Below are 25230 nucleotides of genomic sequence, written 5' to 3'. Positions count from 1 at the left end.
TCCTGGGACGTTTAATCTAATAGAATATCACTAACTGTATTAGTAAGGACCCAATAAATGTGAAAAATAATTGAAGTACCAAGATTGCTGTTTATGAAAACTTGACAATGATATATTCAGAATCAGTTTTTGGTCAAAATATATTGTTCACCATTTCATTGCTAAAGCGTATATTCCATGTGCGCAGTTGATGATGTTTTACTTTATGATATCGGAAAGTAAAATTTGCACATCGAACACTGAAAGTTTGTCACATAAATGACATTTAATAACGGAATCGGGTTGTTCTTCAACACTTCCATATGTCCGAAGCACGCTACATACATCTTGCAGCAGAGCGATCATGAAACCATCTCGATTCGTGAATAACTTCGAGTGATGTCGAGATATCTTATGTTTTGTAACCATTGTGGCGTAACACGTTAAAATTATAGCTGCGGTTAACCGGTTCATTTTACCCGGTCAACGGTTAAAGTTTTTTTTTTCTGAAATTCCAAGCCCTAGTCATTTGGTTATCACAAAATTCAACGTACATCAATGACACTATGGTTCACAATTATAGCTGTTGAGTCAGAAAGTTCATCATTTTTAACTTCCGCCAAATTTTTTATGGCTAATGCATCAACGTTCAATCACATAACGAGTTTCCGCGTCGTCGAAGTTTGTTGCTAACACTATAGCATTTGGGCCACAGATAAGCGTACTCTAATAGGCAACATATTGCGATACCACGCAAAATCAAACAAAACCATTAGAGTATTTGAGCCATCAAAAAATGAGCGACTGCCATTCTAACAAAGCAGACGAAACAATCAACTATCAGTTTTTTCTCCCTCCATAAGATGAAAATGCGAAATAAATACAGAATATTTTTTGATTTGATATTTGAAAAGATTTAAGTTTAGCAAGCATTTTAGTTTATTGGTAAGCCAAGTTAGCACTCTTTCAGCTCAGCCAGTCTTCAGGTGATACATAATTTATTGATAAATATCACTGATTTTTTCGAGATTTTTGACAATTTGTTGATACCAATTACTTGATAGTCAGTCAGCGCCTATGGATTAGGCTTGTTTATCGAGGTCTACAGTTTCAGGCCAAATTCATACGCTATTATATAAACTGCTCTGTAGATTTTTTGTCCTTCAGAATATCACAATAATTAGTGACAAACTAAGTGTCATTTGTCGCTGAAAATACCACAAACATCATGAAGTATTTCAGGGTAGCTCTCATTTCTATATGGCTTATCATCGGAGCCAAATCAGGTGATATATTACGACATATCGAATAGCGTATTATAAGTTTCAAAACTTTAAAAAATCAACGTTCAACCATAATACCTTTATCCCACCAAATAATAACGCCGTACGGGTGGAACAAATTTATTGCCGGTTAATATTAGTTGATCATAGAGAAATGAGTGGTACTTGCCAATAAGTTTTGGAAAAACATTGTTAAAAACTGCTTCAAAATTGGGGAAAAAACGTGTTTTACTGCTTTTTCTTTTTGTGCGTTTACTAGAATAGAATGTAAAATTCAAATTAGCTCACCATCCATTTATTTCTCAGAGTATTCGAAGTGCTTCAGCAATGTGGTCTGCAGAGGAGGGGGCCTATCCTACGAGATGAAGAGCTTACAGATTTATCCATTTCCTGATTGTTGTGGAGACTCCACAGTACGTTACATATTATTTTTCAATCGGCTGGGATTTAAGTAAAAATAAAGCGAACCATAAAATGACAAATTTTTTAGAATTTACACTTTTGGCTGAGAGCTCACGACCTCGGTATACAAAACAAACATACAGAAGCTCCAAGCTTTTATCGAACTATTGTACCCTCGTGAGACAACAACAAGCGCTTAAAATCTTTTTAATTACGAATTTGTTTCATCAATACTTGAAAGAATCTTCAATATTTCAATGGCGTATTCTGTATTTGGTACAATATGATAAAGATGTATTATTGCTATCGCTAGTGAAAAAGTGAACATACTGAAAAAGTGTAAAAAGCGCCCAGTGAAGATGAATATTTCCAAAAGAGAGTCATTAGTAAACACTAGACTAGTTGACGCTTGCTCAAATTTTTCTTCGTCAATATTGAATTTGTTCAACGTAACCAGCGTGAAAAAATATTCATTACCGTGAATTCTTACGTTGCTCTTCTTGTATGTTAAATATTTTCTCTTACTTTTAGAACGGACAGACAACGATGCTGTATGATCTCAATAGAACTTTGTCAGAACGTATTCAAACATTTCAGCAAGGTAAGAAAAATAACAGACAAATAAAAGTAATTCAGTTATTATTGGTAGGGCCATGTAATGAATTAAAAACATCTTTTTTCCTCGTAGATTATTCAACTACTCAGTTCTCTTTTTATCGATCAAGTTGGAATTGTAACTTTAAAATAAGTTTGTTGTAAAAAGATATTTTTCGCGACAATAAAGGTATTAAATTCATCTTTATTTAATGTAAGCAGATGATAAGACAAAATTTTTGTAGATAATTTTAGTCCATACATTTGTTTGAAAAAAAAAGAAGTAGAATTAACTTTTTGCTTTCATTTCAGAATTGAGCGGGACAACTGTAACAAGGCAGTCAACACAAGGTAACAATAATGAAATTGAAGTTATATTGAGTAACGCCCGTTTATTATACTTGGAAATCTATATTTTTGTCTTAGGGGATAAAATGGCCTAGTCCAGTGTAAAAAGTGTGAATCAGGCAGGCAATTCCGAAATTGGCACGAAACCGGCCATTAATTAAAAATATAATATTCGAACGTAGTGATGTCTGCTTGTACAAAACCGTGTGGGAAGTGTAAGGCCATGGAGATGTTGTATTTAATGAAACATATATATGTTTTAGTGTCATTCACTGGTTGTTTCAAATACGTCATCTATAACGATGTATAGTACCAATATAGGATCAAATTGACGCAATATTTTGTTAATTTTGGCCAATCCGATCCCAGAAATAAAAAACTTAAAAAGTAAAAAAATTCAAACACTGTCATTATCAAATTTAGAATATTCTGTAGAAACGTGAATCGGTGGCGTTGAAAGAAGTTTCTTTGATAAAAAATTGTAGGATATAGTTTCGTAGAAATCCCCAAGAAGAGGAAGGTCAAATGGTGGAATATGTCGCATAGCCAAGACCCCGCACAATCCGGTCCCAACATTGCTAAACCTAGCACCTAGATTAAGTTCCCCATACCTGTTATTGCGAAAGAGCCATTGGTGAGATTCCGAACCCACAACTTTGTAAATATGAGATTTTAATTCCTTTCTCAATTACTTCACATACATCACCGATTTGATTCTGACAGGAGAGACATGCTACGCTCCAGTGACTTGCAACAGTCAAGGTGCAAATTGGATGCAAGTTTACCCACCAGTGTCATGCTACTTAAATAAGGTATGTGTAAATAGAAAAGCTGGCTTAAGGCTCCATTCAATTTCAATCTGAAGTAAAACACACCAGAAGTACATGTTACCATATGGTTCCCGTACATTTGAACCCACGTACATTTGAACCCACGACAATTGCACCTGCATATATTGCACCTATGGAATTTTTTTTTGTTTTGCGGATATTTGAACCCATACTAACCCTAACCCATGGGTTTTAGCCCCCGTATGTAAATTGAACCCACAGATATACACATGATTTCAAATGTACGTGGGTTCAAATGTACGGTCACCGTTACCATATACACAAGAAAGAACACATATATACATGCGGATCGCTGACACTAGCACAAAGCGAGTCAATAGTAAAATTTAGTGAAACAACAACACACTACAGCAATTATTGATGTCTGATTTAAAACGCATTACAACCATCACCATTGAACCGCAACTTCGTAAACAAATAATTACATTGAATTGCAAGGTATATTACAAAGTGTTTCTTATTTGCAAAATATTTGCAATGAAGAGCCCAAGCCATAAACAACTTACTGTTCTCTGTTTATATGACAATTAATCATGCATGTGACGACGGCAAATAATTTATCTCTTACCCAATTACAAATTGATTTAAATTGAATATGAACTTGTCGATTATAATTATACGTTATACATTTTTCAGAATATTGGCTTCGAATTGAACGACGACATTATTCAGACAATGGAGGACGCTATTGATGGCGCTATTCGGGGTACAAGATAAAATAATTCTTCACTTGATAATCAGTTTTGCTATTTATTATTGTTCTTGCTTTATAAAGATTGGAAAATATAAAAATGGATTTTGTAACGTAGTGACGTGCGATCAGGAAACTACTTTGCACTGGAGCAATATCGGGTCATTTCCTTGTAGGAAATGCCTTGCTAGATTTTTCGCTATAAAAATTTGATTTGAACGTGTTTCTATTCTTTTACTACGAAAGAATTCTTAGTTCATTTGCCTTAGTTGATTGACTTAACTTATTCATGTTATCTTCAGAAATGTACTAAAATGTTCGCTGGTAAGATGAAGGCTAACCTACCGGCACTCTTTGCTTTTTACCTTATCATGTTTTTAACGATATATACGTACATATATTAGATGGAGTCAAAAGCCCGTTTCCTGTACCTATTTCTAACTCCATGTTATTTTCAAACCCCGCATATAATACCGTTTCATATCACTACGGTATATACTAAGAACTATTCCTGTTTATACAGCAATGGATGATTCTGTGAATGCCTCTTGTGGACCTTGCGCTCTTACTTCGTCGGAATATTTGGATGAGAAAAATCGCCTTAGATCTACAAAAGTAATACAAGGTATATTCCATCATTATACATGCACAATATGTATTTGTTCTACGTATATACACTACGTAAGCACTGTGTTTATTCTTAGCAAGCCTTGTTTTTGTGAGCGCTAACATTGCATAATCGCACTTAGTGCTACTGGGCTCATTGACAAATACTAATTCTTTTGATAAACGTCTGGGCTTTTATGAACCACTTAGCGCTAGTTAGTTCAGTAACTCGCTTAAATTTTTGCTATACAGAAAATAAGTAATAAATTAAACTTCAGTTTTGGTGCCGCTCACTTTTAGGTATTGAATCCCAGCAACCCTGTGCCGTTCCCGCAACCTGTCTGGGCAAAGAATCAGTCGTGACTACATGGCTGACAATTTTGCCGTTGCCAGAAAAGGAGGGGGCGTCAACCATGAAGGTACAACTTAAGTTTTAAATCATATAAGCATTGCTGCTATTATGAGCAATATAAAAAAACTATTCTGGTAATTGAGATGGTTTTTAAATAAGCTTCCATTTTGCGCGTTTTTGAATGTAATAAATGCTAAGTAGTTCCGGTCGATTTTACATTATTATCCACCAACAGTACTTGATTAAACTCTCATCCGACCTTTTTGTGAAGTCAATTCTTCAGTTCTGCGAAATACGATCAAGGCCCTACTTTATCCTTGATAACGCATGATATATTTTTATTTACAAAATATTGACCCAACTCTTCGTTCATTTCAGGTGAACGAAATGACCGGTGGAAATGTGGTCGATGCCATGAATGAATCACTGGAGAGGAGCATCAAAAGTAAGTATTTGGCATTTTATATAATAGCTTTTTAAAATAATTTTAACTTTTCCATGTCTCATTATTTTGCTTTTTCGAAAATTTTAGTCGGCTATTTTTCTCAAAAGAAACATTTCTTGTAAACTTTTTCCCGAGGAACGTTTTGTAAGAATCAACTGATAAAGTCAAACAAATACAAAAATTATCCGTGCATAGAAAAGAACTCAAAAATGACCATTTGTTATCGCAACTGTAGTTTGCATATTTGCAATCAAAGAATACGTATGTCCTTCTTCAAAAGGCAGAACATAGGCATAAAATGCAAAACACGGAAATGATACGAATTTATATCATAGGTCGAGTGGGTGCAACATAGCCTGTCTAATTTTGTTTTCTAAATGGTTCACTTCCTCATATTGCAACCGCATCGATTGGTAATTACTGAATAATATGTGTCATTATATAATACAAAATTTGACGCAAAATATTTTTTTACCAGAACATTGAATTCCCGTTTAACAAGTTTTAACATATAATCTTAAAAAAGATGTAGCATTGATGTCATCATGTTCGCTTCATTCTATGAGAGTATGGACTTTTCCCCGAGCATCGACTTCCTTGTATACTTCGTAACATTGGCCAATCAGTAAGATGCAAAACGTGACGTAACAATGCCCCCTTTTCGCATCCGCTCAGACACTTTTCTCACTCAGACAGATTTTCAAGCGTGGTTGTAAACATTACCTCGTTTTCGCATTTTTGAACTCTATTCGTTAATTTCCAGTTGTGTTTCGGAAACTTTAATAAAAATCAGATAATTCAATGATCACTCTGTCTTCCTAGGAGTTTTGATTCAATTGCAGTAATAAAAATTAGTGTAGAAATAGCTGTAATGGACTAGCGTGAAATTCTTTACCGGTACTTTTAAAAAACAGATTGTTGTATGCGATGAATCATAATGATGGTTTGAATAACATACCCCATTTTACAGGCGCCAACTCGCAAAAGCATTCTTAAAATAGCCCCGAAAATTTTGCAATGGTAAAGTATAGAAAGAATTTTCCGGGGGTCAAAGGTCGGGGAAAGGTCCATTAAAACGGCTTAGCGAATTGAGTTATTGGAAAACGAATTGGCGTTTTGAACAAACTTATTCTTTATATCATATCTATTGATAATTCATGTTAATAATTTCAGTGATAGAGAACTTCAATGCTGGTAATTGCGGAGGATGTACTACAGCTCCTACTACAACATAAATTTCTATAAACGGCTACTGTATTGTTCAGTTATTATGGTATATATATCATAATTATGCCTGCGTCGATGAACAATTAAAATTAACTTATAACGTATTTTCGCCATGCTATGAAACGCCTAGAACGGCCCTTACTTTCCCATACTTACATATATATGCAATTTGGCTAAAATAATCATCAGAGTTATTGAATTAACACATTTAAAAATTATAAATTGACTGCATAAATAGCCATAAAATAAGTTTTTTTCAGTAAATTTCCAGTTTCAGTGAATGACTTTTGAATATATTATGGAAAGAAGAAAAAATTATAATTGTGCTTTTTGTTGAGAAAATAATTTGTGTTCAAAATTTTTTATCGTTGAATCATTGTTTTATCTCCAGTTAACGAGTTTTTTATTTTATGTTTCGTCAACTTGTTTGTTGCTATCATTGCTACAGATTTTACTGATACAAAATTTATGTATTAAATGATGTTTTATTGATTTATTCCATTCGCTTCTAGTATACATTACAATTGCAAACAGCATATTAAATATACAGGGTGTCTCGAAAGTTTAATTTTGATTTTCCTTTTGAGTGTTCATCATAGAGCGTTCATTTCTTCAAAACAATATAGTATGAATAAGTAGCAAAATCAGTCAGATATACAATAGATGGTGCGTGAAGCACAATGAAATAATACCAGCTTTTCATTACAGTATAATGATTCGATGTGTTTTACATCTCTGATTTTTTTCAAATACTAAAATAAGATATAAAAATTTACGTAATGGGGCACTTTGAGAACGAGCGAATTTTTTTCATCCTGTTGAAGTTTAAGTGTTTGAGATACTTTTTAAACAATCTTCGGAGTCTCTTAAATTGAGTTATCCCCGAAAGCACCCTTAATCTTGTTATCCACACTGGCGACAGCAGTCGGCACAATAATTCCTTTAATCAAGTTTAACTTGTAATTAATTGAAATTGTAATTAATTGTCATTTTTTTTTATTTTCTTCGTTTTATTAAGTTCATTTTTGTATTCTCGCAAAGAACAAAGGGACATCATGGCTTATCATTATTATACGTTGTTTAAGATATTTCCTTTTTTTAGGCCCTAATTATAACTTGAAACTAAGATTGAATATGGTAAATTCACAACGTATTTTCAGTTATACGCATGATTTTCGTCAACTGAATGAACCTAAGTATTACGTAATAATTTGAAGAGTAAAATAAATAACGATGTTGTCAAACGGATATTTTGTGTGGAATTCTGTATTATTATGTTCGCCGATGCTTACAATGTCACTTCTGAAGGTATCAGGTACTGGGATCCACGCATTGTGAATTTTCGTTTTGCGTATAGAGAACCGAAAGTAATGAGTTGACTAATCTGGAATCCAAATACGAGAGATATTTGACAATATTGAATACTTGGAATTGAGGAAACATGCGCACAGGAAGTCTGTCATGCCATGATGAACACTAGTGACAGTTATTGGTGTTGGAAATGTCTGAGCAAGGCTTTAACACTAACAAAACAAATTTTCTTCAGTACTTCGCAACTATAACGTTATAAAGTAAAAAATATATTTAAATGGAGACATACAAGAAAATTGCTATTGTGTACCTAAAAATCACAGAGAAGGATATTCTATGTACTTATCCGCGCTGAACAAAAGGTGCAAAAATAGTTAAATATTCGGGTTTTACATATAAATTAGGGTTAGAATAAAGGCTGCAAACTTTCAGAACTTATAATATAATTATATGTCAAATATTTCTCTCGCATTTTTATGATTTTAATTTTGCCACATCGGAAATTTTTTGCTTCAGTTTCAGCAAATATTTTTTATTGAAAATGCGATATGTATATATGTGGTGCGTTGTGCCATGTTTTCATGGCTTGCCAAAAGCTTAGTTTTAAACAAATGAACAAACATAAATAGACCCCAATATATGATTTCTTAATGTAATAATCATGATATTGAATATAATATTGCATCAAAAAAGGTAGAAATAAAATCAGTAAAATGTGTGAACACTCATACCTCGATACCATTCATTCATATCATTTTATCAAGGTTAATATCGATGTTGCCTGTGGCGGGAAGATAGAGTACAGAATGAATACGTCAAAATTACGTGACTGAAGAGTGAATGGTAAACTATCCAGATTTTTCATGAAAAAAATATGGAATGTATATACAGAAAATATGTTTCAGCTGATTCTTTTCAGACCTGTAGCTATTTGTATTCGCGATAGTTGTAGGCTACTACTCCATTTTGCCAGTTGCACTACATATGTGCCTGCACACGCGATTTCTAAACTAACTGGTTAATTCCAGACACATTTTCAATAAAACGGAAACAAATTTATAAAAAATGGAAATGTAAAATCAATAAATAATGGAAATGTAATATCAAAAATGATATTTTAATACTCATGTTATATGTTGGTTAGTGTCTTGTTTATCAGTCAAAATACATAAATTTCCATTGCCTATCTAGACCATAGGTTCTCAAAGTGTTCCGTACGGAGCTCCAGGGCTCCGCGAGAGAAACCTAAGGGCTCCGCGAGATATTCGATCAAAAGACGGGCTTGGTTATCCTGTAACCGGTAATAAGCAAAAACACCAATATGAAAATTTGACGACAGTAGAGTCGAAATATGGCAACGAGGTGGTAATTCAAACTTGACAGTATCTAGAAGCAGAAGCGCAGTCAGGATTTTTAAAAGAGAGGGGAGGGGGTTCAAAATTGAAATTGGAAATTCCCGGGCAACATTATTCGCGATTAGGCCACTCGTTTAAAATAAACTTTTTCAGTGGATAAGTCAGAAGTAAGATCGGATCCAAAAATTCCAGCAACCAGGCCCGTGGGTATCAAGCCCGACTGGATTTGCAGGACCGAGACCGAAGCAAACCCGAAATTTTCATATCTTATTTAGGAGTTCTTTGAATTGTCATTGCAAGAGTTTAGTACAGTATGTGTCGTGTTGATAAGGCAACTTCTGTTTTTATTGCAGACCGTGGCCAAAACAAGACCGAAACGCCTTATTTAAAAAAAAAATGTCAGCGTAGAGAAGCCCGACCCGAACGTAATGATTGACATTTAAGGCCCGACCGTAAATAACTTAAAAAAAAGTGCTAAACTGCCAACTATAAATAGATTGGAATCGTGTTTTTGCTACCTTGGGATTCATCAAAACATGATCTGCGTAATCATGGGATGTTCTTGTTCCTTGTAATTTTTATTCCTATTCCAATACTTTCGGGGAATTGATTTCTGGGGCCTCTTAACCGGGCTTAAAACTCAAAAATTTATATTTCTTCTATTGTAAATATGATGCCTGCTTTAGAGTGTCCTGTCTTGGTAGAATCTCACCTTAGGGGTCGGTCGACCTTGTTGACCTTGGAAGTCTTGCCCGTCCCCTTCCGTATACATTTTTATGCTTATTGTTATTTGCTCATGCTTATTGTATTATGTACTTGTATCGGAAATAAATCATTATCTATCTATCAAATTTGAGTTGTTCTCACATCTCAATGAATACAATTCACAATTGCGGAATCCTTGACCGATGCGCGCATGTTCAAATGCCTTGTTTATTGGTTCACTGTGTTCAATTCAACCTGCGGATGAGTTGACTTACGACAATATAAAATCATTATCACACACAATTACCACGCCAATCCGCGGACCTCAAAGGAAAAACAATATGGAAATTTATTTTGTTTTCAATACCAAAATTAATTTATATAATCTTTATAATTATCTTGTATATCGTCACATATCGAAAAAAGTCGCATTTTGCTCCGTCGGTAGTTTCAGAATGGATAAAAAGGTACATCGAGCGCACAATTATTGTATTGATTTCAGTAACTAGGTACAACACCCATTGATAACCTAACATAACACCAAAGTTTGCGATTCACAATGTCTAAAAAAGCGTTTTTAATCTTTCGCGAGTCCGCTAAAACAAAAATTATCATGTTTTCTTCCGTTTTACTATTTTATAATGCCGCTTTTCAATCAAGAAATTTGGGTTGCTGATTCTCCTCCTTATTAATTTTGTTTAGCATCTCGTCGCCGATGATTATAGTGTATTACCTTGTTTTCCATACTAAACTCACAATTACGCACAAAGACAAAAACGTAATTATCGTATTCGCGGAACAAGCAAGAAAAATGTGTGATTAGATAGAATAAATACCCACATATAGATGTTACGGTCTAACTAAAAACACGCATCGCTACGAAAACAATCGGTGATTGTTTTCGTAGCGATGCGTGTGTTATGAGCGACTTCTTCATTCTTCCAAAGTATCAAAAGGGAGTTCATTAATATGTGTGTCACATTTACAGGCCTAATATATAAAAATTTATCCGTGCAATTTTTGAATAAAAAGTTTTAGCATTTAAATTAAGTAAGGTATTTTTAACTTACTCAGGGATATTAATCAATCAGTAAATATCAACATGTGTTTTTAGCCTGCAAAATTTATGTGTGGGGCTCCGTGAAGAATAGTCAACCTCTACAAGGGCTCCGTAACATCAAAAGTGGCCTGGCCTAGACCAGCTTTTCCCAAACTTTTTCGGCCACGGAACACTTACACTTTTTATCTCGTCTCGCGGAACACCAAAAAATGAAAGGGTAAAATTGATAAAGAAAAGGGGTGTCATTCCGCGGTTTCCAATGGGTTCTCGTTGTCAAATGCGCGAAAACTAACATAATTGTGTTAAACATACCTAAAATATGATTGGATATTTTACATATTGCATTTATTATAAATGTTTCTATATTTAAGTGTTGTGTATATGAAACAATTCATTTATTTTACCATCCTATGTCGTTTACTTCCCATGTCGTAGTGTTTGCCTCTAACCTTACGTCTAATGGAGATAGAAGTAGGTTACTTGTCGCAATTTCGCGAGCTGCAGACCTGCAGTTTATTTTTCTACTAAATAGAGTTTAACGAAAATGAGTAAATTTTTCAGCATTTCAAAGTAAAACCAGGCAGAGATGGAGGTAGAAGAGTTCACTATCTGAACATCTATTCTTTAGACCTACTTGTTTGATGATAGCAAAACCAAAAGGATTGCTGTAAACTTGATAATGAACTTTACAGTCAAAAAGCTAGACCCGACGGTTAACGAAAAAGCCACTGACGCTACATCGAACGGTCAGTTAGGCGACCATTTTGGACGTATTTTTGATTTCTTTTTCACGGAACACTTTGAAGACGCTCGCGGAACACTATTGTTCCGCGGAACACAGTTTGGGAAACGCTGGCCTAGACTGTGTACCTATTTCCAATACCCGAGGCAATAGACAGAAACCATATATCGTCACGCTAATAACCGAATTGCGTAAGCCATTTTGGGCGATTTTGAGTTTTTTATAAAAATAGGTATTTATGTAATGCTGCGCACCTGTCTGTTAACTCAGATTTTATTTTAAGAATACCGAAACTCATAAAAATTGAGATTTTGTATGACATGCACATTTGTGCAATCGTTTCGTCATAATGAATTATTATTGTTACCGCAGGAAGTATTTTCAAGTTTTTGCATTTCAGATTCTAGCTTAGCGCTTTTGAATTTGAACTTATACTACAAAATAGGACGGCATGCACTTGTGATATTCACTGTCCGAGTCCAATTCACCTTGGTGGCTTTTATATTGGGTGCATTGCTGTTTTATTCTTTATATTTAATCTTAGTCTTATTTCGGCGGGTGTGCAGAGCGTGTTATATTGATGAAATATATATTTTTAAGGAATTTCTTAATAAAAAATAATGTAATTGAAACATATTAGCTATTTTGGGGATTAGACATCGTAGATACTGAAAATTACATTCGTTTTTGGAATGTTTGGTTTTCAGGACTGGTGCATATAGTCAAGTTGCAAAATTTCGTATGTCCCCAAGTCATAGACACATTTCTGCCTAAGTCACAGTGCGCGATTATGACGTCACATAACTGCGTCATACAAATTAACTTAAATCTGGCTTCGATCAACTAATTGAACCATGGCAAATTATTGACTCTCAATGGCATAACAATATCATTAGGAAGTTTTTTTCACGATTGATACTCCGAATAGATGTTTTGCGTATTTTTCGAATAAAGAATGTTTTGAAAGCTGAGATGCCCGTAGCTATGGAATTATTTAATACAACAACGTGGCGTAAACGCATTAAAAAGTCCATCTGAAAAAAAAATGCGGTCGAAGCAGATTCTATGTAATATTTCTATATATATATAACGTTTTAAAAAATAAAAATCCATTACCAACAGGAGTGATCGTATAATGATGTAGGGATTGTAGGCTATCTGTTACGGCGTTTCTGCTATAGGTATTTAGTACTGAGCCAATTTGCCCTTTTTTATAGCAATATCGAAGTGATAGATTGGTCAATCTAGAACAATTGAAACACCCAGGCGCCAGTAAACAAGTTGAACACTTCAACTTCAGCAAAACATATTGCCAGTGAATTAGGCGAATAAGGTTGGAAAAGCCTGAACCAGGTTATTAGATTTCGTGATCGTAGACAAAATTTTGACACAAGCCAAACGAAGTTCTTTTTCGATTTTTGTTTTATCACATTGATGTTGTAAAGTTGAAAGAAAAAAATTGCTCTGTTTAACAAAAATACTATATATATATATATAAATAGTAAAGGATATTCTATGTAGCCTACTTATCCATGCTGAGCAAAATTTGTAAATACAGGCAAATACACCAGATTAGTTAGCCTTAGAATAACTAAGCTTGTTAGATACCTTATCGTAATTCAAAATTATCTAAGTACGTACTTACTTACGTAATTTATCACTTAAATTAATTGAGTAATTTAATCAAAATTGAAAGAACGTTATATATGGATGGGCGATCAAAAAAATTCCCTTGTGTATATCTTGTTTTGATGCTGATTCGGTACCATATGACGGATATTCAGACGAAATCTCTGTACAGAACTATATACATAAAATTATTGCTTCAGTTTTAGGAAGATGTTTGATTAAAAATATGATATGGTAACTAATATGATGTCCCATGTTTCTATGAATTCCCATAACCACAACGTACTTACAAATAAACAATCTTGTTTTCATAAATACAAACTCTACATACCATTTCTCTAACAACGTCGTTACATTAATACTATATATATATATATATATATATCAGCAGAAATAGAAATAAAATCAGCAATTGTGTAAATACCACAAACACCATGTTTGTGTTTTTGACAACATTAATGATCGCTTCTTCCTTTGGAGGGGAAATAAAACACGAATTGGATACATCAGAAATGCAGGATGTTTCTCTACAGTCTGAATGTCAAGCTATCGAAGGATTGCATGAAAGGTATATATGTATATAGATATATAACAAACGTAGCGTTTTAACCGAAGCTTCATTATTTATTTACAAAATACCTTCAGTATGATATATGATGATATATAGCAGTAACAATGTGGCACCGAACGTTTTCATTTACCAATAAACAATTTGTATTTAGAAAACAGTGCGAATTCGTTTTTGAAAATGACTACATAAAATGGTCAGAGAAGATGCTTGCTGATGATGAATTTGTCAGTGAGTTGGAGGTTGTTCACACTACGGTTTTTGACGTAAGAAACAGCAAAATATCAAGAAGAAAACGGTCTGTTAAAGATGAACGAGACACCTGCCCGATATTGGATGTGTCAAACCCTGCCAATACCCCAATACGGCTGCGCAGCACTTCACCTTGGGAAATCTATATTACTCAAGATGCTAATAGGTATGTAGACTGTAACATTGTTACAGCAAACTAACGTATAACCAGCTAGCTATTTCATTCACACTTCGTACTTTAAATAACAAACACGGATTCCAATTCATCACATGGATCTCTCTTGTTGCCGTCTGCTTACCAACCATTTTATTTTGGATTAACTATATTATAAAACTGGGTGCTCCAGAAGTATGCGCATCAAGGTAGGATAAAAGTGGCATTTAATTGAAAAAAAAAAGTTTTTTTACGCCAGAACCGGGGTTCCGATGGTACCGCTGGTTAAATAGGCTTTATAGGTACATTAATCGTATTATTATTTTCTTTCTGACCCATTTTAAAATCAACAAAATTCCGCTTCATTTTAAATAGAAAACCAATGAGGATGATTCAAGCTAGGTGTCTCTGCAGTGGATGCATCGATGTTCGCACAAATACGGAAGACAGAACGAATGTTTTTAGTGAAGCGCTATTTTTAAATGTGCCCGTGTTAAAAAATGGAAAAATGATGACAGAAGAGGTGGCAATTGGCTGCACATGCGTGGCATCTAGTAGTCCACCCATAGGAAACCTAGAAGAAAAGTAAGTCATGAAAACTTCGATGAGCGCAGAGGGTTATATATATATACATATACCCTTAGAGGATTTTAATTTTTCCAATCCTTTTCCTTCATGTTCAATTCGCCTTTGTAAATAAAATTATAATCATTGCATGTGAAATATGAGTATTGATTTGCACATATGAAGTGGCAGATTGGATCATAAACTTTTGCTGCTGAGGTCTAGAAAAATACTGTAGACGCCTAGAACCACACGCGCTGGAGATGTAACTGGTGTGCAAAGTAGAGGTAAGATCGGGAACAAAAATTCCAGCCCGGCCCGACCCAGGTCCGTGGGTATTAAACCCGACTCGAGTCCGACTAATTAACTGGCCCGACTAATTTGCAGGCCCGCGCCCGAAGCAAACCCGAAATTCCATATTTTATTTGGGAGTTCATTGAATTGTCATTGCAAGAGTCCAGTACAGTATGTGTCGTGTTAAAAAGCCAACTTCTGTTTTTTTGCAGACCCCGGCTTTTTGTAGCCAAAACACGATCGAAACGCCTCATAAAAAAGTCAGCGATAGAGAAGCCCGATCCCAACGTAATGATTGACATTTAAGGCCCGAATTTCGGGTCGGGTCGGGCTTCAGCTCTTAGCTCTAGTGCAAAGTACATAACCTCTCGATGTTAAGCCGAGATATATTGCTCAATATTGCCAATTGATTATAGTTTGCCATTGTACGCGACCATTGAATTGGCCCATAAATCAGCCTTGAGCGTCCTACTATTGCCATTCTTAACTTGAAATAAGAATATAGAGGCGACGGTTATGATCATGCAACACAATGAATATAAACACAAGTAATTACTTATCGATCTTAAGATCGGTAAGTATGTTGATAGGTAGTTGTCTGTTTGTCTGTCTGTTAGATACACGCGATATCTCACGAAAGCGAGGTTGAATCTGCTTCAAATTTCGCATGTGCATTCATCATATCTCGGATCAGAAGCCTATTGATTTTGGATGAATTATGTCGTATAATTAGCGAGTTATTAATTAGTTAGTGATGGGACACACAGTGTCACTACGGAGTAAGAGCGCATGAATCGAAACCGCAGTTTCTGTTTTAGGGGTCCCCTAACTTTCGATCGATAAGTCTTCGGTCTCCGACCGATATTCTCGTTTATTTATCATTTGCTCTCGCATACAAAATAGCATTATGAATTTTCAAAGTAGGCCCTAGTTTAATTTTTAAAACCTTAAAAATGTCATTTTGAGTTAAAAGCAAAAATGCTTCTCCGTCTATTTCTTCATTTAAAAACATTTTCCCATACTTTTCGTGTCCGGTTAATTCTTGCACGAATTTTGCGACGTCGGCTGATGACCATTTAGTGATAATTGACGCCCTTACGCCTTTCATACCTAGAATATGATGGAAAGATTGATATGATCAGAGTGATAGAGTGTTCAGTTCTCTGAATTCGTCCGGAATCAAAAGCTGAGTTTACAATTTCGAACTCATTAAAATACGAATCCAATCAAAAGAAAAGATTGCAAACTCAAATTTTGCGTTATCAAAATTCTGTTATTTTCTGTTGAATTCAGGCATGACATCATCGACAAATTTATTTGAATTTGGAGTTGGAAGCCGTAGCGCACTGGTTCTCAAACGGTAGGGCGCGCTCCACAAGGGGGGCGTAGACATTTTTTTGAGGGGGGTGAAGCCAATTAAAAATAAAATTAATTGTTATAGTTGATCTTGCCCGCCCTATTTTAAATATTAACATTTTTTAAAATTCTCATTTATTTCATCCTTTACGTTCTATCCACGTATTTTCAACATGTTTTTGGAATAAAACATACTTTTGCCTTAGTATCTGTTATTTGTAGCTTATTGTTAGCTAGCCATTTTCGATGTGGGGCGCAAAACTTGACAAATTCTGAAAAGGGGGCAGGGCTTAAAAGTTTGAGAACCACTGGCGTAGTCGATCCTGACTGTCAATTCCAGTATGAAAAAAACTTTTACTCGGCTACGGTTCCGTTACAAAAACTGCGACAAATTTCGACTCCTATATGAGAAAAAAAACGATACTCCCGAAGTATGTGAACCAAGATGGCGGACACCGAAACGTAGTATGTGTACCAGGTTAGGGTTAGGCCATAACTTTATTCCAATTTTCCTTATTTTAAATCTTTTACGAGTTCTTCCACGAGTTCGGGGACTAGCCAAGTGACTCTCGTAGTATTTGTACCTGAAATTATGGCCTAACCCTAACCTAGTACACATACTACGTTCTGGTGTCGGCCATCTTGATTCACATACTTCGGAAGTACCGAAAAAACTCCTGGATGCATCATTTTCTTATTCCTTTACGTCAATTATAACAATGCTCTAACCTGGTAACATACTTTTACAGTGTTCCCAGTATATAGCAAGATGTCTGTTAGGCATTGTAGACCACATTGTAGAACTATACAAGGAGTAATATAGATTTCGTCCTTCGATCTTCGAGATTTCTAAAAATCAACCAATTTCTTGACTTTATTTTTGAGTTGAAAACGTAAAAACGGTAAATCACCAATCGTCAACAAAAGTCTTTACTGTTTTCAAATAAAACTATGACGATGTTTGAGGGACCGCATAGGGGGGGAAAGTGGAAACTCGCAAATAAAGATTACATGAAGGTATAATTAGGAACAAAACATCGTCAAAAATACCTTTTGATTTTTCCTCCACATGCCTTCGCTTCTCAGGCGGTTCCACGTCTTTACAAAAATCATCTTTTCCTGCGTCTTCTGATCCATTTTCACGTTTAAACTCTAAATAAAAAATAGAAATAACCAAATTAATAAATAACCAATTTCGAGACAAATGATGCCGACAAATTAAATGTTCCAGAATCTAGGTAGTGTTATAAACACGAAGTTATGGATAACGGCCAATAGGACTTATAACCGTTGACCGCAGAATTATCGGTTAACCGGTTATATCACTTTTAATGAAACAAATTCAGTACCTGAGACAGAGTTCCTTGATTGTCTTCTCAAATTGACATTTCGTTTTTTTTCTCCTTCGATCGAACTGAAATTTTAATACAATTTTTTCTTATCCAAAATCGATAGTTTGGATAGTAAAATCGTAACATACGTTTAGGTGATTTTAATTTTCTTACTTGGATTTATGACTTTTATCAATAGGTGGATTTAAAATTCTTCTACTCATTAATGATGATGGTTTAGGCCCTCTGCGGGGTTGAATTCTGTCCTGAAATATGAAAAGCATTTTCAGTTTCAATGAGATTATTGGAAGAAGGAAACATTTATACTGAAAAAACGACCCGCTAACTGATTCAAAATAGAATACTCGTGGGTGAAACCTACCTGTATTGGATAGCTGTCCAAGTTCTTTGCCGAGTATGGACATCCGTATTCACTATGATGACCTACGAACTTTGAACCCTTGATGTGTCCAAGACCCCCACAGCCTGGGATAGGACATCCACTTTGCCTAAAAAAGTTATTATCTATTATAGTATTTTGTAAAAATTTAGATCGTTTAGTATAATGAGATATATCTTACCAAGGCTGTTTTTCCGTTCCATTTATATTGGGCTGCAAAGAATGTCCGGTGTGAGCGCACCAACCAGCTGGGTGCAAATCCGGACTGTCCACATCTATCCAGTAGTCGTACATTTTATCCCAGCCGTCGAAGTGAACCTTAAAATAATGTTATAGTTTTAAAATGACACCTTTGGGTATTTTTTGTTATATTACTCAAATGCAGATATTTCATACCAAACGAAACTGGCATCAATCGAATTTCCGAATAAGTTTATTAATAAGTAATTCAAAAAATCTAAATTGCTATTTTTTGTAAAATTTGCTATTTTTCGAAATAAAATTTCATTCTGGAAAATTTGTAAATATATAGTTGACTATATACTCACTACTGAGGGACTTCATCTTTTTTTAGAATATTAGAAATCAAAACTGTATTTTAGAATACATAATATTCGGATTTAAACATACCGAATTCTGTATAAAAAATACTCGGATGTAGACATTCCTAGACAGTATGTGAAAAAAAATTGAGTTTGCATTATCAGCCAGAAATTCCAGTTAATGCAAAAAAGTAAAGGAAATAACGTATCTGTAGTAGCCTACCTTAATTTGGAACTCATTTGTATCTGAAACGCTGGCAACTCTGATTAATATTGGATTTCTTTTGTCAACAACTTCAAGTCTCATTCCTGAAAGTTAAATAATAAACAATAAAGCATCACAGAAGTAATAAGGACGTGTATGTTCTAAGGACGTGATGTGATCATAAGTGTTTGACAAATTGACAGATCGTTTTCATGAGTACTTTTCAATAAGGTCTGATGAAAAAGTTTGGGCACTCGAACGTTTTGTTATATGAAACCACAAACGTACTGAAGAAGGGTGTAACCAAATAAAATATGACATGAGGCATATCCTTCAAGTATACTTTTGTACGTTTTATATCAAATCCGTGTACGGCACTGATTGAATTTTAATATAATGCAATACATTTATGATGAGTAAAGAGTAAATACCGTTTTTAAGTCCATGGGATGTTCTCCGTTGGAAAGTTTTCTCAGGAGCAGCCTTAGAATCTGTTTGTTTTAAATACTCTTCCCAGGAAAAAGGTACACCAGAACGTTCAAAATCTAATTATGTAAGAAACTTTAGCGTAATAAACGGGCATTGGATGACATTGGGAAATATGAGAATTCTGTCAAAATTATACAGACAAATAACTATTCTTGGAAAATAGTGTCAAACGCTTCGAATTTGCTACAATATTCAACACCGCACTGATTAAAAAAAAATTTATTATTTTCAATATCCGAATCCCAAGTAGCAAAATATCATGATATATTTAAAATATTTTGCAACGATTGACCAAGCAGAACGACCAGATACTAGAAATACATTTTCGATCCTTACACAATTTCCAGCAACGCCAAGGAGAGTTTATGGCAAATTACTTTGCCTTTGCCAATGGTAACGTAATAATAAGGCGTAATTTTCTACTATTACGTGTCAAATGTGGAAACGTTAAATTCATGCTGAGCGTTTAGCGCCATCAGCGGTAAATTGGTTAATCGACGAAGCCAAAATTGCCATGCCCATCCTGAGTAATGAATTAGCATATATCCGCGAGATGGCGACGTAATTTCAACTTTTCCTGATTCTCTTACCTTGTGGTACTTGGAGCGTTTTTCCAACTTTTGCGCACCATCCAATTGGATGAATATAGTTAGAAGTACTGTCACACCAATAGTCAAAATTATTGTTCCATCCATCAAAATGTATCAATATTAATTCGCCTATAGCGTCAGTGACCGTGGCAACACAAGTTAATTCCGGGTTTTGCTTGTCAATAGCTTCCATTTTTTGTCCAATCTCGAATTTTGTGTTGTTTTCGCATATTTTCTGAATAAGGAAATATTTAAATATAACGGAACAAGACTATATACGATATTTACTAACTGATAATAAGCGTTAACTAACATTTAAATCGCGGTGAAATTTATCTTCTTCTGCTATCATTTTTTTCGTCGAATGTGCGTACGTCTTCCAATCAAATCTAGAGGCATCATATTCTGCAGAGATAAACTCAGAGTTGAACAAGTGCAGATATAAGAAATACCAAATGTTTGAAGCTAAATATTAAAAAATTCATTTCACAAAGAAAATATCCCCTTTTACAAAAAACTTTCCGATTTGCAACTTTGACTGACTTCAATTCCCGATTTCGCCAACGTAAGTCGTATACATAGGACTAATCATGGAATTCAAGTTATTATATCGCGTCTTTTCAAAAAAATTGTCATTATATACACTAGCACCTGCTGCTCCTTTTTTTAAACTCAAAATTTTTTTTTTACATTATAGAGTGCTTTTTTTAATTTTGTTCTGGAAAACCAGCATACTAGAAAGTAGAAATGTCAACGATACCTTTCGGTGGGTGTAAAGCACGACCCGTTTTTTTGCAAAATCCACAAGGAAAAATGTATTTATCGTCTGAATTCACCCAAAAGTCATGTAGAGTAGAATAACCCTCAAAATGAAGTCGCATTCTATTACCTTTGACCTGTGGTACATTAAAATAAATAGTACTCGTACTACGAAGTTTATAACAAAGAATATCTACAATTTAATCATATTTTCCCGGTAATATTATGCAATATCTTTTCAAAAAATCTAAAAAAAAAAGTTTCTGAAGTTCTAGAATCTAGATTATGTGTTTGTTGCATCGTTTTTTCAAAATTGTCAAAAAAACCAACATCAAAAACATGAAGCAAAAGTTTTAACGAATAAGGTAAAAAGCATAAAAATTATTTCAAATTCTAATATTTTACCCAATATAACGCAATACTTCAACTGATTGACAAATACAGTATTTGAAATTTGGCGTCGATCACAAGCAAAAAACAATTGGTTATTCTAACTTGAAAATCGAGGCAATTGACTTCGTGGATTATTTATAGTATCATTTATATAAATTTTAGTTCAAATTTTGTATATCCGAATAGTTAATTTCGAATAAATATTGATACGTCTATACAAAAACATGCAATAACAACCATATTTCGTCAAACAACTCATAAAACAGTCGTCTCACCTCGACCACAGAAACTGCACAAATCAAGGAACAGTGAAGAGGGTCAACGCTTTCCAATAGATCTCCGACGACGAACTTGTTTGAAGGAGGAAATGGCTGAAAAGAACAAGTATATTTATACATTGAATACATTTTTTACATTCAAATATTATTTAAATGAAAATCAAACATGTGAAAATACTTACATCTGTATTGGTGATGTCCTTAAAAACGATTTCAGGGGCCGCTATTGCGTTGTTTTCTTTTAAATACTTTTCCCAAGAAAAGATTTCCTGCAAAACAAATTAAATGGATGTTGATTAGCCAATGTTACGGAAGTAAATAAGGAAATCCATACGTTTGACGTTCATTGAATATAAACTCGAAGAGAACTGAATCAATGAAAATCTATAATGCATTTGAATTAAATTACCTCTTGTTTTTGCAAGTTCGAATCTTTCCTTTCCGATTTGATAACGTCTTCATCCTTTACCGATTGAAACTGAATGAGAAATCGTATAAACATAATTAAAAGGTGCTTTCACATGATTTAACCTTTAAAGGAAACTCACAATGAATATAAATACTATGTCATAAAACTCACCTGGTCAATGCCGTTAACATCGTTTCTAAAAATAACAATATTTCGGTCAAGTTTTTTCAAATATACTTAAACTACACCAATGTTCTGCTTCGCACTTAATATAATAATTAGTCCTTGGTGATAAGCTTTTTATCAGGACAACTAAGTCATGAATTCTGTGATTGAAACATTTAGATAGGCTACTCCGAAACAAAAAGCCTACATTCCTTCAAATCCACGTAGATTTCTACGTCTAACACTAATCTATTCCTTATATAAAGACACAAATGATGAAGCTTCTGTATTCCATTCTGTAAAACTAATACTCAAACAACATACTCTGAAATATCGCAAATTCAATAGATTAGTTTGAACAGTGTACATAAAAGATACTCACAAAGGCATTTCTTGGAAATCTGTCTGTCGAAATCCTCCGTCATTCACTCCTTGGTAAGTCGCAAACGAGGTGTGTCCTATTGGTGGTATGAGTTGATCTAAAGGTAATGGAAGAACCACAAGACAACGGCATTAACTCAAAAAGAATGTAAATACAATAATCCGTGATAATAGACTGAAATAGTATTTTCGTTCACTATATATTAACTGCATTTGTCTAGATAGCTGCGGAGGCAAATTCCAAGTTTCGAAATTTTGCTTTTCGAACATTACTATATATACAGGTTAAAATATTTATCACAGATTACGAAAAAATAGCACATTGAATCTTCCAGAAACTACAACTAGTCACATTGAAATTCTGCATCTTCTAATTTGAAAATATTAAGTTAAGTGATTCAAGAGTCTTGCTGCAGAATGTGATTTTCCAGCGTTTTGTTTGGCCAAGTCAGGCTTCCTTCAAACAAACATAATGCAACGAACCTCTCGGATAGTTGTTCATCATTCCATTCACATTTAAGTTCCTGTTTTCGAAATTGTTCGACATATTTTCTGTTCCGTAATTCATCTGAAAATTTGTATAAATAAAAACATAACAAGCATTGACAAGACAACTTTATAATCTACCAGTTCTCTACCAGTTACCCATCTAAAAAAGTATAATCACTAACGAAAAACTGCTTCACTGACTAGAAAAATAACAATGCATATAAAGTTACCAATAATGATGGGTCTGTCGTGGAAACTTCTGCTTGAGGACTGTACAAGTCAGCCATTCCTTCCATAATTAGTTCGATCTCTCCAATTTCGTTTCTACGAAACTATAGAAAGGATAAAAACAGGATAATCAATAATGAAATTTTAAAACTGCACGCATGAACGTATAAGTATATACAATTTGGTCATTATTTGCTTTATGAAAAGAATAGATCAACAATCCTGGCTAGTGTGGAATTCCCCAAACGATAGTTGCTGGGAAATAGGAGGGCATTTTTCATATTTGTGCTGAGTTAGGGAAATGAATATTTTACAATAAAGTACTTCCTTGTCTATTTCTGTACCAATGACAATGCCGTCACAATTGAATATTTAGCAGTTGCTCAGGCACTGTTATGAGCATGGAATTGAGCACGGAATCGTTTTTGTAATTGGGTTCATACAGGCTTCAAAAATATCAGTATAAATCCGATAATTTAATATTATTTTGTCTCCAGACTAAGATTTTAAATAAGATTGTAGTTACTTCTGGGACAAATTCATGATTTTCAAGATATAAATCAGTTATTACACGATAAATAGCTTAATTATGTTTAAAATAAACATCAAAAATTGGGTATAAAGATTCAGATAGGGCTTCCCCAATGCGAAACACATAGCGCGGGTATCAGTCGGGGCTGAGGTTTCGTGAAGGAAAACGAATTCCTCTTTACATTTCATTACCTTTTAAATAAGTACATAATCATGATTTAAGTAACTTTAATTTACAAGTTTTGCTTGTAACCTGCTTGTAACACCTTGACCTGTAAATGATAATAATTCATAATGGGCCTATGGAAGTACGGGCCCATTAGACCGGATATGCAATGGCCAGCAGTGAACTAAATACCGTATAGTCGAGTCAAGCAGAATACCCATTGCCGTGAAACATGCGGGTAAGATAGGATTCACTCCTCAACTTGTGCGGTTATGAAAGAAACGGCGGTTTGTTCATAAAGGTAATTTTAAACTAGTCATAATCAAAGTTCTTAAATTCATCGTACATTAAACCAGTTTAGACATAGAAGTATTTACTTAGTTTTTCGACGGTAGTATTTTCTAAAGCGTGATTGTAATTGGGGTTTAGTATAGTAGAACACCAAAAATGTAGCTGCAAAAATAAATGAACTTGACTATGTGGCAACAACAAATGAGGATAGATTAACTCACTTTGAGTTCACTTCCCGGCAGACTTCCGATCCCGTTTTCCCAGACTAACCCGGAAAAGTTATCCTCATTATTCTGAAAGCTGTAGTTTTCTGCCATAGCGCCGTTGTTTAGAAACTAAAACGAATTGTCCTCAGTTTTAAATACTTATAGCCTTGTTACAGTGCTATGCTAGGTTATTTACTGATTACGACAACCGGTACAGAGACAATCAACACATTTTTCTTGATTATACTATTTTGATTGGAATTCCATCTGAATATCTATTAGCAGGTATTGTTTGCGATTTAGTGTCACCTTGTTTCCAACTACTGTTATGGAATGACCAACATCAACCTACCTTTGTAGTATTGTAGTTTGTCGACATATCAACATTCTCCGATGTGTACATTGGTCTGTGCATACCGATTTATGCGAGCATTAATGGCCTGTAATATATCACCCAGCACAAGACTATAATATACATTAACGCTGAGGAAAAAATAAATTGTAAAATAGTCTGCACAGCACAACAGCTCTCTGTCCTCATCCGTAAACCTGATAATAGTGACGTCATAGTCTTCCAAATCACAATGTGATTTTCTAGTGTGTCAATCA

The 25230-nt window shown here is 34.4% G+C and overlaps 3 protein-coding genes across 3 annotated transcripts; 2 read left to right on the top strand and 1 right to left on the bottom strand.

Annotated features, from left to right (window-relative positions):
* The first annotated feature begins 773 nt into the window (after positions 1-773).
* On the top strand, positions 774-8026 carry LOC120334303 (uncharacterized). The gene is made up of 10 exons (XM_039401777.2): positions 774-1265; positions 1569-1675; positions 2196-2265; positions 2571-2609; positions 3330-3418; positions 4094-4163; positions 4672-4773; positions 5055-5173; positions 5485-5551; positions 6725-8026. Exons 1-10 carry the CDS (start codon positions 1208-1210, stop codon positions 6784-6786), a joined length of 783 nt encoding a protein of 260 aa, XP_039257711.2. The 5' UTR covers positions 774-1207; the 3' UTR covers positions 6787-8026.
* Positions 8027-13947: 5921 nt separating this feature from the next.
* Positions 13948-15271, top strand: LOC120334292 (uncharacterized). Its single transcript, XM_039401767.2, has 3 exons — positions 13948-14148; positions 14303-14566; positions 14930-15271. The coding sequence occupies exons 1-3, from the start codon at positions 14015-14017 to the stop codon at positions 15141-15143; spliced, it is 612 nt and encodes a 203-aa protein (XP_039257701.2). The 5' UTR covers positions 13948-14014; the 3' UTR covers positions 15144-15271.
* A 996-nt stretch (positions 15272-16267) lies between these two features.
* On the bottom strand, positions 16268-25230 carry LOC120334078 (lethal(3)malignant brain tumor-like protein 4). The gene is made up of 21 exons (XM_039401530.2): positions 24974-25230; positions 24637-24750; positions 23430-23531; positions 23194-23278; positions 22712-22808; positions 22336-22360; positions 22165-22233; positions 21938-22024; positions 21753-21848; positions 21086-21221; positions 20639-20730; positions 20326-20560; positions 19678-19791; positions 19265-19350; positions 18681-18817; positions 18482-18608; positions 18274-18365; positions 18118-18182; positions 17819-17920; positions 17498-17617; positions 16268-16522 (listed from the first exon to the last, which is right to left on the bottom strand). The coding sequence occupies exons 1-21, from the start codon at positions 25034-25036 to the stop codon at positions 16284-16286; spliced, it is 2283 nt and encodes a 760-aa protein (XP_039257464.2). The 5' UTR covers positions 25037-25230; the 3' UTR covers positions 16268-16283.

The sequence above is a fragment of the Styela clava genome, chromosome 15, assembly GCF_964204865.1.
Source record: "Styela clava chromosome 15, kaStyClav1.hap1.2, whole genome shotgun sequence".
Classification (NCBI taxonomy): Eukaryota; Metazoa; Chordata; class Ascidiacea; order Stolidobranchia; family Styelidae; genus Styela; species Styela clava.
Note: the sequence above shows the minus strand (reverse complement) of the source record. Positions and strands in the feature narration are given on the sequence as shown.

Coding starts and splice junctions, on each gene's coding strand:
- LOC120334078 (XM_039401530.2), bottom strand. CDS start 25,036: ATGCACAGACCAATGTACACATCGGAGAATGTTGATATGTCGACAAAC. Junction 22,361..22,711: donor GATTTCCAAGAAATGCCTTT/GTGAGTATCTTT, acceptor TGTTATTTTTAG/AAACGATGTTAACGGCATTG. Junction 20,731..21,085: donor TGCTTTACACCCACCGAAAG/GTATCGTTGACA, acceptor TTATCTCTGCAG/AATATGATGCCTCTAGATTT.
- LOC120334303 (XM_039401777.2), top strand. CDS start 1,208: ATGAAGTATTTCAGGGTAGCTCTCATTTCTATATGGCTTATCATCGGA. Junction 4,774..5,054: donor ATCTACAAAAGTAATACAAG/GTATATTCCATC, acceptor GCTCACTTTTAG/GTATTGAATCCCAGCAACCC. Junction 5,174..5,484: donor AGGGGGCGTCAACCATGAAG/GTACAACTTAAG, acceptor CGTTCATTTCAG/GTGAACGAAATGACCGGTGG.
- LOC120334292 (XM_039401767.2), top strand. CDS start 14,015: ATGTTTGTGTTTTTGACAACATTAATGATCGCTTCTTCCTTTGGAGGG. Junction 14,149..14,302: donor ATCGAAGGATTGCATGAAAG/GTATATATGTAT, acceptor ATTTGTATTTAG/AAAACAGTGCGAATTCGTTT. Junction 14,567..14,929: donor ATTACTCAAGATGCTAATAG/GTATGTAGACTG, acceptor CATTTTAAATAG/AAAACCAATGAGGATGATTC.